Source organism: Camelus dromedarius, chromosome 17 (genome assembly GCF_036321535.1).
Source record: "Camelus dromedarius isolate mCamDro1 chromosome 17, mCamDro1.pat, whole genome shotgun sequence".
NCBI lineage: Eukaryota > Metazoa > Chordata > Mammalia > Artiodactyla > Camelidae > Camelus > Camelus dromedarius.
Window position 1 is genome coordinate 47,828,786 of NC_087452.1, and position 16,083 is coordinate 47,844,868.

Below are 16,083 nucleotides of genomic sequence, written 5' to 3' on the forward strand. Positions count from 1 at the left end.
CATGAAATGAGACACTGCTATTTCAACTTAAAGGTTCTGCCATCTTAATTCTGTTCTGCTGATACTGAAAAGCCACATCTACAGAGACACAGAAAAAAAGATCCCTCTGGTGGTGTGATCTAAATAAAATTAAATTAATATAAAATTTAAATCACTAATCAAATGTTTGCTTTAAAAATTTTCTTCTAAAGGTGCTTTCTCTCTCCTCTAACAGTATATATTCGCCATAGCTTAGAAATGCTTAGCTCTCATTTGAAAAAAAACAAAGAACACTTTTTTCATTGTTTTAACGCACTGCTTAATTAAACAAAAATAAGATTTGAAGCAGCTGTAAAAATGCGTGATTGCCTAAGAACAAGAGAAACAGGCTGAGCCACAGGAATCGTGCCAGGGCCCATATTCTTTGTTCAGACGTTGCTTTGAAATCCAACCTAAGCCAGTGAAAAAGGGAACTTTGCTGAAGCCAGTTTCATACCCTTCAGGAGCAGCTCCTGACGGAAAACATTAGGACCCTTGTGCAAGGGTGGGAGGAGATGGAAAAAGGTCCCTGGGGGAGAAGCTCTTGTGATACGTATTTTTTTTTTTTTGTTCACAACGTGTAAACAGGACATTTGACACTTAAAAAAATGCCTTATGCCCAGTGTTGAACTCATTCCAAAAATGGCCATTTTATAACAAGTATATATTTCAAAGCCTTGAATTGTTTTGAACATGTCAGACAACATTTACAGTTACAGAAAATGTAATAATGGTTAAAAAAAATTGTCCCAAACCTGCTGGTACAGATTTTTTTTGGATGACTGTAATTCACAACTCTCTCCTGGGATGAAATGAACATTCCTGAAAAAAATGCCTAAGCAACCTTCCAGTAAACTTCAATGGAATTAAGACTTGCTCTGGGAAACCATTCTCTCACCTAAGCAGTTGACTATTAGTGAAGAATCTAATGACCCTCAATTCTTTTTTCTGTTATCTAAGTTCAGTGATGATTATCTGACCATTTTTTTCCCCTACCAAACGTCCCTACCAAGGCTGTATCTTGACTTACGGGAGGTCTTTTTCTTTGCAGCAAAACTTGTAATAAAACTTCAATATATGCTTATAACTAAAGTGTGGCATTTTTAATAATTTATTAAAATTAACTAAAGCGGATGCACAAGTGGATAGAAAGTGACCATTTCCAGCTTAATTTAAAGAATACCTGGATTATATTTTGTATATTATATTATATACTAGCAGGGGCACTACTCACAAAAAATCAAGGTGTTTCACTTGACTAAATTGATACGTTTACGCATTCTGAACAAGCAAATAGTATTCTTAACAAAACCCACTTTTTTCATAATCATAATAGGGAGGTATGTATTTTAATACAAAAATAAGACGCTTCAATAAGCTAAAATACTGAGCTAAGTCATCTCCTTACTCAAAGATAAAAATGAATTTCCCTTCTTTTTCAACAAGTCTCAAATTACTCTGAATTGTGAATAAATTTCTATTAGAAATGTTAGAAAACAGATGACCATTTTATTTTTGATGATTTGGGGTGCCTCAACCGATTTTGGTTAACATTCTTCAAAAACTACCAGCAAAAACATACCTCTTGGTAGTTTGCTTTTATTTTGTAAAGCGCATTTAGTCAGGCAATCAAAAAAGGGCTGATTCTTGTCCAAAATACTAAAAACACTTCACTGATGTCCCAGCCTGATAAACTGAAGTGAATGGATCTTTCTAAAGGATTACATTAATACAGACTTTTAAATATTTTTAAAATGTCATGTTTAGGTTACGTTGTCATCTTTGTTCATAATAGCTGCGACTTATCACTTAAATCTGAAGCAAAAAGAGAGGCTTAACAACAATAAAAACATATTTTAAAGTAAACCCTGGAGCTGAATCCATCCTTTGATGAATTGACTGATGAATTAAAACGCGATTCAAAAACATCTTCCAACAGAACACCGACTCAAACGATACGTAAACCCTCAGTTGACAAAAATACTACGTAAGGGAGGCGAGGGGCGTTGCTGTTGCTCATCGGCAGTTACCAAGGATAAAATTCGCTAAGAGGACCGTTTTCTCTTTCATTCGTGTAACCAGAAATAGGCTACAGCTTGAGGGGCTCCATCTGGCTACGATCCCCGAAGAAGGCGAGGAATTCAACTACTCCCGACCCCACAGCCCAGGACCTGTCCCTTTTCCAGAAATAACCGAGGAGGCGCGGCGGGTACAACCCCTAATCCCGAAGCTCCGCCCTGGAGTCGACAGAGTCCACATTTTTTAAGGAGCAGAGCTCTGGATAACCAGGAGACCTGGAGCAGCGCCCCCAAAAGAACGGCGGCGGTTAACGGCTCCCCAGCTGGCACGCATCGTCACAGGTTCCCGCGTTAGTGGCCACCGCGAGGCGAGCGCCGGAAACCCGCAAAAGCGCTACCAAGCGGAGCCAACTCGGGCCGCACCGCTCCACACCGCTCGGGAACCCCCAGCGGAGGCTGAGGGGAAAAAAGACGGCGATGAAGGAGACCGTCGGCCCAACGGCCGCCACGGGGGCTAACGTCTTACCCAGGTCGGCTCCGCCTCCACCTCCGCCTCTCGCGTCACTGAGGCCCCGCCGGCCCGCCGCGGAGGCTCACGGGACGCGTAGTACGAAGCGGCCCCGGCCTCCTGCCGCGGAGGCTCACGGGACGCGTAGTACGCAGCGGCCCCCGCCTCCTGCCGCGGAGGCTGACGGGAGGCGTAGTACGCCGAGTCCCCTTTCTCCCTCCACCCCCAGCACGGGCTTCGCGAACGCTCTCCCGGCTCCCTTGGGCCTGACTTCCGGTTTGCTGGCGCAGCGCAGGCGTCCAGCCGCGGACAACGGGAGGCCTTTTTACAGCCGTGAGCCGATCGCCCTCCCGCCCAGCCCCCTCTCCGACGCGCCCCCTGACGGGGCCGGTCCCCCCTGACCGGGCCGGCGCCGGCGGGCCGGGGTCCCGCGCGCCTGTTGCCGGGTGACGAGCCTTCTCCGGCGGCGGCTCGGCCCTCGGCCCGCGCCTCCTTCCAGAACCTCCGAGGCCCCAGTCGACCGCCGCCGAAGCGAGAGAAATGGGAGCCCCTCCGCGGCGCCCACGGAGCGGCTGCCTTCGCTGGGGAAGCGGCGGTGTCTACGAGGAAACCGGAAACCCATGGTGACCCCTTGGCGACCCGGTTTGTTTTCCGTCCGTTTCCACACGTTGGGGAATCGAAACTCTGCGGCGCTGGGGGCGGCTCCACGGAGTCCGTCGTCGGGGTGAGTGATTGACTTTGGCCGGGTGGGGCGCGGGCAGTGGCGGGACCACCCTCCGCTGCGGTGGCTGGTGCGGAGAGAGGCGTCACTGGACCGGCGGCGTCTCGCCCCGGCATTCCTTACCCCGTCCCCTCGGGCTCGAGCCGCTCCAGGCCCCGCTCGGTCCTCACTTCCCCCGAGTGCTCTGCTTCCCTGGGCACCTTCAGGTCTGTTTCATTTAGTGAGACTGCGTTTCGGTCGGAGACGAAAGAGGAGCGCGTGGCTAGGACGCTAGTGACTGGGGCAATGTACAGCAGCCCTCTGTGCGTAATCGAGGGCTGACAGTACGAATTCGTCCTTTTTCCAGTTTAATCTGGGGTTCAGTGTGGTTTTCGATCATGCCGGGTAGGCTGAGACCCTCGTCCCTGCAAACTAGAAACTCAGACACCCGGAAATGAGAGGAAGCACTCAAAAAGCTGTAATACAGATGAAAGCAAAAGTGCTCCAGGCTGTGCTGGAGATACACTGAGACGATCAGAGACAGCGACTTACTAGTAGTGAAATTGACCCATGCCTCCTCAACATAGAAGACGCTTGCTTTTTTACTTTTGGAATTTTAAATTGAATTAAACAAGATCTCAAGGAGTAATTTAAATTCCAGTTCCCAAAACTTGTCATATGTGATTTATCTACCTGTTGTGATCACTCCTGACATCGTCTGTAAGTTAGAAATGGTCACCTCTCACAAGGTGGTTAAATTTTAATTCGAGTGGACGGTTGTAAACCAACGTAAGGGTTTGATATTAAGGAAACATTGTAGCGAAACGGGAAATGCAGTGGATTAAGTCAACATTAACCCAGAATCAGAGGGCTGAATTTTCCACTTACTCACTTGGCACTGAGGAAGAGATCAAATTTCTTCCTCATCTTTCTTTTCTCTAAAATGGGAATAATGCTTCCTCTCCAAGGCACCAAAGCAAAGTTTCCAAGAGTTTGGTTGGTCTAGAGCCAACTAGCCATTTTTTTCATTACTGGCTCCATCTGTGATAGGTGGAAATTCTTGCCCACCTGGTAGGTCTTATGTAGATTTAATGAATTGTTACGAAAAACAAATGAGGTAATTCCCTTAAAAGGCAAAGCACCCTGCCTGCCATACCAACGCAGTACATTGTCATCGTTATTAAGTAAACTATGATAAAGTACTTCATAATCAGTGTAACTTTTTTCTCTTTCTTTTGGCACATATATTCTGGTTTCAAGTACAGTTGTCTTCTCACTATCAGAGAAGAATTAATAATAGGACTAGTAACATTTAGTGTGTAAAGATGCCCAGTTGCATTGAGATGTATCACTTCTTGAAAGGAATGGAAAGAGTTAGACTACTCTTCATACCTTTGCTAAACCAGAAAGAGTCCTGATTCCTTGGCTGTACAAACTGACTTCTGGAATAAGGCAGTTAGTGAGATAACTCAGTGAGGGTTATAAAAATGAAAAGGGGTTTTCCGTACTGTGTATCTGATGCTAAGTACATTTGGGGGCATTCACTGAGTTATAGGCCATTCGAATGCTGAGGTGCATAGATATACTGTGTCTTGAAGAAAGGCTCTTGATCCCTTCCATGTAAACTGTACGTGTACTGTATCTTTTACTCAGTTGCTGGCAAATCTGTGAATTCCTTTCTGTTTAAGGTGCCGTTCCATGTTCACATTAAAACTTTGCTTTCACAATATAGGAAGGTGGCATCTCACAGATGTATTTCAACTCTGGCATCTTACTGGCGGGAAAATTTGGATCTGGAGTGGTAAACTAATCAATGGTCAAGGTGGCAGATCTTAACTAGAGTCTGGGTTTCTGAATCTCAGGCCAGTGTTCTTTCTGCCACTGAGTTCTGCCTTATCCAGATTCTTATTGAGAAAATGAGAATCCATTTTGTGTTGCCTCTCAGAATGTAGTATCAAGGGCACAAATTTGGAAGAAGGCATACCTGGGTTCACATCCCACCTTTGCTGCTGACTGTGTAGTGCTAGGCAAGGTATTTAATTTTTCTAGGGCTTTGTTTATAAATTAGGATAATGGTACCTACCCAAGAAGTAGGAAAATGCATGCTGTCCAGGAGAAATATTCCTCTACCCTAACTTTATTCCAGCCAACCTGAGGAGGATTACAATCTGGAGATGGTCTTTCAGAAAGTTCTGAGGGCTCTTCTGCCCCTTAGAGATCGAAGCATGGTTATATAAATTTTTGAGACAAAGGATTATACATCAGATGACATATTACTGACAGTTTACACAATCCAGATCTAAGTGTACAACGTGAATAGTGGGTCATGGGTCAGTGTGGCCCCTTACAAGATCAAGAAGGAAAGTTGTCTCCTAAGGATCAAATACTTGGTCCCCCATTTCCATGGTGGCTGCTTACCTGCCCTGGGTCCATCAGGTCCCTTGGTATCAGGTTTTAATAGCCTGATTCCTTCCTTTTAGGGAGTTATGAGAGTAGATGTCTGGCAAGCACTAATGGTCAATTCCAAGTTGTCTGGAATTGATTATCTTTTGCATGTGCATTGTGCATGCTCATTAATTTATGGAGAACTATGTATGCAATCAGAATTGGCAATAGGAGTAATAATGTCATTGGTAAAGGTTTAAGCCAGGATCCTCCTAAATCAAACCATTTTCCTAGTATATTTCCTAAACTGGGAAGAGGATCATTCAGAGGGGAAATTTGACTCTTCATTTGTGCTATGAATTAACAGATATCTCAGCCAAACGGTCATACCGTTGGAAAACTGATAGAAACCCAGGGTACTAGCATTAAAGGCAGTAGGGCAGGGGCTATTTCGAAGGCTACCCAGAGGTGACCTTGAGCCCAAGGGAAACCAATTGCACTATTTCTAAACAACCTGGGGAGAGCCAAGGCCATAAACTTGTTTCATAAGTCCATTGGGTCCTCTTAGGAGATACATAATATTTAACATCTAGTGAAAAGGAGTATTTATGGCCAGGTTCAGAACAGGTGTCATTAATTGTCCAGGTGAGAATCTCACTTAGTGATACGGGTGGTAGCTTGCACAGTGCTAGAGTTTCTTCAAAAAATAAGGACCATACAGTTAGCGCTCTGGAGAGGAGAAATCCAACAAGGAAACCTAGGAGTACTGGACATAGGTAATTGGCCACAAACCCAGCAGTTGGATTGAATTATTTTTGAAACTTGCAAATGATTGAGCCCAGGGAAGATAGACATTTTGTTCATAAGCAAAAGTGTGAGCAGTTGTCAAAGTAATATTATACAGGCCTGGACCAGCATCTTGGGTCAGCTATCTATACTTCAGATGTCGATGTCTTCTCGTCCTAGTCTGGTAGTGCTAGTTAGTCAAAGTCAGGTGTCAGCAACTGGGGTTATAGTTCGTTCAGGAGAGGGCCTGATAGGGTCCTGTCCCGCATGGCTGTAGAGTCTTTTATCTCATGTCTTTTCCAGTATGCATAATCTCCTGGTTGCCAGTCATGGCAAATCTGATCTTCATCCAAAGAGAGGTTGCTGTGATAAGCTTCAGAAACAAACTTAAGAGGGTCATGTTAATAATCCAATTAAACGTTATAATAATATAACGTAACAAGGAGACATCTGAGAAGTGAGTCTTAGGCAGTAAATACAAAAACCTTAATTAAAACTAGAATTTAATGTCCACCGAAACATAAACTTTTAATTTCTATAATTACACTCATTTCAACGAAATATAGCCAAATTAAAACTAATTTGTTTGCAAAATAAATCTGCCTAATTGACCACTTAGACTCTTAAACTGGCTCTGTTGGAACTTGTCATAAGGAATCTTGGATTGAACCTCTTAAAGCCAAGAAAATACACCAAGGGCTTGCCACATGTTCTGCCTGCAGTATCTATGGATTCGAGTGAATTCCTCTCTTTTTGAGGTCTCCAAAACACCTTGAGATTCCTGCACCTGTTAGGGGCCCTTCCTTGTTTACTGGGTAAAGCTGCTGGAACCTAAGAGTTACCAATTTTTGCAGGGATCAGGTAGAGAGAAAAGGTAGATAACTGTTTTGATTCTCCTTACAAAGGTGTAATTTACCAAACTGCTGTTAAGTCATAATTAGCTTGAGGGGAAAGGTTTTTTTTTTTTTTTTTGGTATCTGGAAAACACATTAAAAACTAGTAACATTTTAACCAAAAACTAAAAAAAAGTATAACCATATTCATCAGTTCACTCAGTCCTGTGTGATTAATCCTTGATCTTAATCTTCTATTAAGTTTTGTGAGACCATCAGGTTTTTCATTAGAATTCCTACATTTCTTACCAGCAGTATGATTTGAAAGTTGTCAGAAACCTATAGTCAAAAAGTCCTTCCTATGACTCTTTTTGGAAGACAGAGCATTTTTGCAAAAGTGTCAGAATAAAAAGATAACTTTGTAAGAACTTACACAGTCTGTTATCAAAAACAGTATTCTGAGAAAACCTTGTTCTCTGAACAGAGAAGCAAACCAAACTCCAGTCCTGCATCAGCTTATTTTTAATAACAAAATTCATTTACTTAATTAAATTCAGTCTAATCTTACCAAATCCTAACCATACACAAAACTCTTCTCGATTTCCTTTTCAACAAACCTTCTATGACATCCTTTTTGCCTTCAAATTTTGTTCTGTGCTTTCTCTTTCACGTCGTTAGGACAAAATAACTTTCCTCACTTCCCTTAACTAAATGCGTTTCCATTCCTCATACCTTTTTCCTTGCACACAAAATGTTTTTCTTATCAATGTTTAGCAGTTTTAATTGCATATTTTACTTAGAATTCTCAACTCTTGAAAACCTTAGAAGTAAGCAATTTTGAACTGTCTTTTCCGTTAGCATTCCTTAGATCAGCAAACTTATAAATACTACTTTTAATTCTAAAAACAGGTGCTTCCTTATAGAAAATGTCTCAGTGTGGTGCCAGATTAATGGTCCTAAATATCTTTAGTTTCTCTGTAAAAGAAGCCTGTATTCAGTAATTAACATTCCAATATCTTATTTAGAAATGATCTGAATAGTCATTGAATTCCCATCATTTAACTTAACAGTTTCAAGTTCCCAAAATCCTGAAGACTATTTTTATGTAGACATTCCTAAAAACATAATTTATTCTTAAAGAGTTTATCCCAAAACTCATTTACATTTAATTTCATCATATCAAGTTATTTTTCTTGCTGACAAATTTTTAACAGGAATAATGTAAGATCTTACTTGATTTGTAGTAAATCTAGATACAATGAAGGTATTATACTTAATGACAATGACTCTAAACAGCTGTCTGTTAACTAAACCAACAAACTTAAACTTGTTTTTATTCATTAAAATTATTTGATTTCAGATCACGTGATTCTGAAATTCATTTGAGTTTTCTGTTTCTGAGTATGAGTGCTTCATTTGCGTTAAGCCAATTAAATAGAGCTGTTTTACAAATTAATTTTGGCAAATCACACATTTACAACACACATAGACACACAGACACCCCATAGTTTTCATTACAAATTTTCAACCATGAACAGGCACAGTAAATGTAAAGTTCTGAAAGAAATTGGATTCAAATTGGGTGGGGCAGATGGTTGAGTCAGACCAGTGGCCTCCCATCTTGGTAACCCATTCACAGAAACTCTTGAGGATCCTCCCTGGGGAAGATCCTGACTATAATTCCTTGCCTGTAGCTCTCAGTTGGCCTTTGACCTGAAGAGGCTCGCCTACAGCATCAGGTAGTTCCTATCTCAAGGTAGTGTTTATTTAACAGTGTCTTCAGAGTGGAAAGGTAGAGGGTTACTTAAAGGCGGGTCGAAGGTAGGAATAGTAATGCCAGCCTTAAAGGGGTTTTTTGTCGGTTAATTTTACAAACCTTTTATAGCATTAATCTTTCAGTAGCCTTCTACAGATCTTTCAATCAGGCTGTTTTGGAATTCTGAAGTCTTTGGGGGCTTCTGCATACCAATCAAAATAGGTAAAATAGTTTAAGATGAGAGCGCTCTAAAATTTTAACAATTTACAAGTCTTCCCAAGTCAAAGGAGCCAAGGAGCTAGCCCTACAAATATTTTCTCCTGCTAATCTAATTTTAAAAAAGAGGAAAAATTCTGACCACTCTTGTTTCCAGTAGATCCTGCAGGCAGGGACCCAGGAGACTGACTGACATGGTAAGAACTTTCCTTCTGCCAGCTTTCCCTAACTGTGCATGCAAAAATCAGCTTTGGAATGCTAAAAAAATGGCCCCATCTTGGCTGTTTCAGGGCAGGATTTCCTTTAATTCCCAATTAAATAAGCACTTGGAAGCATACGTAAACCCAGCTGGTATCCCCATAGGTGGCTGGCTGTCCAGAGCGGTTTGGCCTTTCTGTTGCAGTTTCCCATCATCAGTCTGGTAGTCTAATTCAGATGTGAGATATTCACTGAACAACTCCCTGAGGACAGTGTGGTGGATGGGAACATGTGCTCTTCTGAGTCTGGCTCTCTAAAGACTTGCCCTTGGGCCTGTCCCACTTGTTTACCTGTCTCGGTTTCTCCCTCCCACAGCAAAACCACTGCGTGTTCAGAACACAAGGTGATCAGTCTATATATTGAGCGTCCTTGGAAGAGCAGCATTTACTTAATGGTTGCAGTGGGATTCCCTGTTGGAGCGCCGCATGTCCTACATGTTCCATGTGGATGTCACGAGGATAGATCCTCAGATATTCCACTAGGTTCTCAGTCAGCTGAGAACACCTTGTGGCTGGAAGGAATAGATATCCCTGGCTCTTCAGAGCTGAATTAATTCAGTCTCTCATTTTACTAGCACAAGTTTTGTTCAGACCATATATCAATTTGGTTTTTTAATTTAAATCTTAGCAGAAACCCAGCCACCTATGTTTGCCTGGGCCTGCTGCCCAGATCCCCTTAGGCCCTCTGCCTAGGAATTGCCCCGGTAATTCTTAAGACTCCAAATCTTAAGTAAAAATAGCTTGTGTACAATTTTTAGGATTATTCTTAAAAGTAATGAGATGCAGATAGCAGGAGAATTCACCAGAACACCTGAGCCATGCTGGTACCGAGCGCTGGTCCAGGGTAGACCCCAGGTGTCCTCTGGTGGGTGTCTCTCTTAGCCTGCCAGCCAGGACACGTCAGCAACAAGGTTAATCAATAGTCTGTCTAAGAAAGAAATGGAAAGTTTTTATTTTAGCCAACCTGAAGATTGTATCAAGAGACAGTCTGTCAAAAAGCTCTGAGGACTACCCATCAGAGGTCAAAGCACAGTTATTTAAGTTTTTGAGATAAAGGATCATACTTTAAATGACATATTAGTGATGGTGTACACAATCCAGAATTATGAGACATTTTTTTGGAGTGGTAAATTCTGCCTCCCTGCTGTGAGGACACATTAGTACCTGGCATTTGGTTAATGAACAATACATAGTAAATGTTAAGATGATTAAATATGACAGGACAATCATATTTTTTCCTAGAAGAAAGACTAATCTGGTGTTGAAGATGATTCTGTGTTTTCTAGTATCTCACCCCCCAGTGTATATAGAATATCTCAACGAGGGTCCCCTCATTGTTGATTGCAGTAAAGACTGAAATTTAAGATCTTGAGAAATAATTCTGATGAGTAATGTTTGACTGTTTTTTCTTCTCCTTATGTCTCCCCCACAGCCTCAAGAAATACCATACACTTTTCTACCTCATCTGGCTCATTGTGCCCATCTTTCTCCATTAATATTGCAATACTGTGATTCATAAGAAATAAATATGTGATCATTCAGATGACTAAAATATATTTCTCATATATATTTTGTCTTAATCCATGGTTCCTTGGCTCACAGCTCCCCAAACCCTTGGAATTTCCTGAGACCATGGGAGCATCTTTTGTCGTAATATTTGGCCTCTTGTTCTCAGTTCCTAAAATCTTTTCAGAGCCATAAAGGTGAAAAGGGTGTCTTGTTACTTATAACAAGAGTCTTTCCACCTTGACTGGGTTTATGTTGGTGAGGTGACTTTTGGAAAGCACCTGTGGATGGGGCCGGTTGCCAGGGGAAGCAAGCAGGTGATGAGAGGATTGGAACTTTCAGTCCCACTGACCTGGGCAGCGCAGGGTCAGGACAGGGACAGGGTCGGGAGGCTGAATCAATTCCAAGTGATTTAATCAATCATGCCTATGTAATGAGGCCTCCACAGAAACCCAAAGAGGAGAGGGTTCAGAGAGTTTCCAGGTTGGTGAGCCAACACTTTTCCATATGCCACTGCGCTGGCTTCAAACTCCGGGAGGGCAGAGGCTCTTCTGTTCAGCCCCTAGCCCTGTGTATCTCTGTATCTGACTATTGATTCATACCTTTTAACGTTCTTTGTAATCGACAGTAGTCAAGTGAGTAGGAAGTGGGTTTCCTTAGTTCTCTGAGCTGCTCCATTCTGTACATAGTAGTTTGTATCTGCCAATCCCAAACTCTCAAACTATCCTTCCCTCCCCCTTTCTCCCCTAGTAACCATAAGTTTTTTTCTACGTCTGAGTCTCTTTCTGAATAACCAGTATTTTTGAGCACCTTCCACAGTGATGAATTGGGGACACAGTGGTGAGCAAAGCAGATGTAACCTCTCGTGTCACAGAGCTCACATTCTACCAACTTCAGCCTGGGCAGATTACTGCACTTTTCTAGTCCCTTCCTATAAAACGTGGATGATAATCTACCTCATAGAATTGTTATGATGAATTTAAATGAGATAATGTTAAAAGAATATAGTACATGGTACTGGGACATAGTGGGCACTCATATGTTAATTCCTTTGTCTTCTGTTGTGAACATACAATAAACATAATCAATTTCTAGTGTAGAAAGAACATAGTGGAGTATGCAAAAAAATTCTGTGATATGTTATAAAGAATTATACTCAGAAAATTTATAATTTGGTGAGCTGTAAAACTTGTTACTTACATCTATGAGTGGAAATGTTGAGGAAGAAATATATGGGTATAAAATATTGAAAATTTTTTACCCTCTTAGTGAAAATGGTGTTTTACAATTTTTTATAAAGCTTACTAATAATAGCTTAGTTGATGGTTTTAAATGCTTTATAGATATCCACTTATTTAATATTCTTAAGAATTCTGTGAAGTAGCTGTTGTTTCTTATACATTATAAAAAGGAGCCTGAAGCAGAGAGGTCAGGCACCTTGCCCAAAGTCACATAGACACTAGAACCCGGACTCAAATCCTGGCAGCCTGGTCCTGGAGTCCATGCTCTTAACCACTATGCAATACTGCCTATAAAAAAGATTTCTCCAGAAAGTGGGCACAGAGGGAACACACCTCATCATAATAAAGGCCATAGATGACAAGCCCATGGCTGACAGCATACGCTGTGATGAAAACCGCAAAGCATTTCCTCTAATATCAAGACAAGGATGCCTACTCTCACCACTTTCATTCAACATAGTATTGGAAGTCCTAGCCACAGCAATCAGACAAGAAGGAGAAATAAAAAGAATCCAAATCAGAAAGGAAGAAGTAAAGCTGTCTTTGCAGATGGCATGATATGATACATAGACAATTCTAAAGATGACACCAAAAAAAACTACTAAAGCTCATCCATGAGTTAGGTAAAGGTGCAGGATAGAAAATTAATATACAGAAATAAATCTCTTGCATTTCTATTCACTAACAACAAACTGTCAGAGAAGTTAAGGAAACACAATGTTATTTACAGTCGCAGCAAAAGGAATAAAATACCTAGGAATTAACCTACCTAAGGAGGTAAAGACCTGTACTTGGAAAACTATAAAACACTGATGAAATAGATTGAAGAAAACACAAACAGATGGAAGGATATACCATATTCATGAATTGGAAGAATGAATACTGTTACGATGACCATACTACCCAAGGCACTCTGTAAAGTCAGTGCAGTCCCTATCAAGATACCAAGGGTATGCTTCATAGAACTACCACAGATAATTTTAAAATTTGTATTGAAACCCAAAAGACCCCAAATAGCTGAAACAATCTTGAAAAAGAACAGAGTTGGAGGAATCATGCTCCCTGAATTCAGACTATACTACAAAGCTACAGTCATTGAAACAGTATGGCACTGGAACAAAAATGGACACGTAGATCAGTGGGGAAGAATACAGAGCCCAGAGATAAAGCCATGCACTTATGGTCAGTTAACCTATGACAAAGGAGGCAAGAATATACAATGGAGAAAAGACAGTCTCTTAAATGGTGCTGGGAAAACTGGACAGTTCATGTAAAAGAATGAAATTAGAACATTCTCTAACACCACATACAAAAATAAACCCAAAATGGATTAAAGACCTAAATGTAAGACTTAAAACCATAAAACTTCTGTAAGAAAACAGGTAGAACACTCTTTGACATAAATCACAGTATTTTTTTGCATCTGTCTCCTAAGGCAAAGAAAACAAAAGCAAAAATAAACAAATAGGACCTAATTAAACTTAAAAGCGTTTGCACAGCAAAGGAAACCATCCACAAAACAAAAAGACCAACTGAATGGGAGAAAAGAGTTGCAAATGATATGACCAATAAGGGGTTAATATTCAAAATATATGAACAACTCATACAATTTAACATCAGAAAAAAACCTGATTGAAAAATGAGCAGAAGACCCAAATAAACATTTTTCCAAAGAAGACATACAGATGGCCAACAAACACATGAAAAGATGCTCAACATCATTAATCATCAGAGAAATGCAAATTCAGACTGCAGTGAGACATCACCTAACACCTGTCAGAATGGCTGTCATCAAAAAGGGCACAAATAACAAGTGCTAGTGAGGATGTGGAGTAAAGGGAACCCTTGTACACTGTTGATGGGGATGTAAATTGGTGCAGCCAGTATGGAAAACAGTATGGGGGCTTCTCAAAAAACTAAAAATATAACTAAAAATAGGATAGCATATGACCTACCAGTTCCACTCCTGGACATATATCTGAAAAAAATGAAAACACTTGATTTAAAAAGATATGGGCACCCCAGTGTTCATAGTACTATTTACAATAGCCAAGACATAGAAGCAATCTAAATGTCCATCAATAGACAAAGAAGTTGTGGTACACACACACACACACACACACACACACACACTGAAATACTACTCAGCCATTAAAAAGAATGAAGATTTGCCATTTAGCATGGATGGACTTGGAGGGTATTATGTTAAAATGAAATGTCAGACAGAGAAAGACAACTACCGTATGGTATCACATGTGGAATCTAAAAAAGAAAACAAACTAGCAGATTTAAGAAAACAGAAACAGACTCACAGGTATGGAGAACACACTAGTGGTTCCCAGAGGGGAGAGAATACAGGGGAAGGGAAGACGGTGAGGGATTAAGAGGTACAGACACTATGTATAAAATAAGTAAGTTACAGGGATATAGTGAGCCACACAGGGAATATAGCTAATATTTTATAATAACTGTAAGTGGAATATAACCTTTAAAAGTCACTATGTTGTACCTGAAACTGATGCAATATTATACACCAACTATACCTCAAAAAAACACAAAGAAATAGGAGTTTTTAAACATTGCCCCAATATTCACATTATTCTAAATATGTGTTCTCTTTTCTGCTTCTTTATTCACTGATATATTTGTATTTTATGTTTTTGTTTTTAAATAGCTGTCATGGATACGCTGGTGGAAGATGATATCTGCATTCTGAATCATGAAAAAGCCCAGAGGAGAGATACTGTGACTCCGGTCTCAATATATTCCGGAGATGAATCTGTCGCTTCCCATTTTGCCCTGGTCACTGCATATGAAGACATCAAGAAACGACTTAAGGATTCAGAAAAAGAGAACTCTTTCTTAAAAAAACGAATAAGAATTTTGGAAGAAAAGGTAATTTATCTGTTACCTTCATCTATGTTGTATGACTTAAAGAACAATTCAAATCCAGAGTATTTGGAGAATTAAATATTTTTCCGTCCTGTCTGCCATGAGTGTACCATATTTCCAAGGATAGCACACTGCCAATCTCAAAATCCTGGGCATTTTACGTAGCCTTCTGTGCTTCACGTATCATAACACTTGGTGAATATTTGCAGAATAGGATTTAACAACATGAAGGGATTAAATTTCAATTTTTGTGTGTGTATGTGTATACATATAGATATAGAAGTATAGTCAGTTTACAATGTTGTATAATCAAATAGTTTTCTTACCTCTTTTTGTCAGATGGCCTTACCTTCATAGTAGTATGTATTTTACACAGCATTTTTAAATCTGTGCAAAAAATTATATACCAACAAAGTAAATTAAGTGTCCAAGGAAGAAGCTCCTGGAACATTGTTCTGACATGTTTAATAATGTTTTCATCTGGACTGAAATTCCACATCTTCTTTACCTCAACATTCTCTTTTGTTCTTGAACACACATAATGAGAATGCTTTTAACTGATTAACTAATGTTTTTTCTGTTTACCTTTTTCATGTAGAAATTGGACACTCCTAAAGGTGACAGAATATATAAACATCTGATTCAGTTATAAATCATCAGATCTACTTGGCTTGTATGTTGAGAAATCTTCCTCACTCATCTTTTTTTTTTTTTAAGTTTTGAAGTGTAACTTAGTTCATGTTTCTTCAGATCATGGTTTATGATCTTCAGATGTTCAGTGTATTCATGTTTTACAAACAGCAGCTTCCACAAAGGAGGAAGGAAATAATCTAGGAATAAAAACTTGAGGATGGGGCTTGGTAGAATTGAGTCCTTTGAAGGAAATACGAAAAAATCAGTTTCTTTGTATTCATACAATTTTCTTTAATGATAATTAAATTGTGACATACTGGGATAGAGTGACAAA

General features: G+C 40.3%; 2 protein-coding genes across 5 annotated transcripts in view; one reads left to right on the plus strand and one right to left on the minus strand.

Annotated features, from left to right (window-relative positions):
* ZCWPW2 (zinc finger CW-type and PWWP domain containing 2) overlaps positions 1 to 3,682 on the minus strand; it is a 115,268-nt gene extending 111,586 nt beyond the window's left edge. For 2 of the 4 annotated variants that reach the window (XR_010384967.1, XM_064496815.1), the window contains exon 1: positions 2,563 to 3,682. Coding sequence is in view for 1 of the 4 variants with exons in the window: in XM_064496815.1 (XP_064352885.1) it covers positions 2,563 to 3,381 (819 nt within the window). In the remaining 3 variants the exon portion in view is untranslated. The remainder of the gene's footprint in view (positions 1 to 2,562) is intronic. The other 2 variants (XM_064496813.1, XM_031469800.2) reach the window with 2 other exon arrangements.
* AZI2 (5-azacytidine induced 2) overlaps positions 3,128 to 16,083 on the plus strand; it is a 29,032-nt gene continuing 16,076 nt past the window's right edge. The window contains exons 1-2 of the mRNA XM_010977820.3: positions 3,128 to 3,268; positions 14,899 to 15,119. Of these exons, the coding sequence (XP_010976122.1) occupies positions 14,904 to 15,119 (216 nt within the window). The 5' untranslated portion in view covers positions 3,128 to 3,268; positions 14,899 to 14,903. The remainder of the gene's footprint in view (positions 3,269 to 14,898; positions 15,120 to 16,083) is intronic.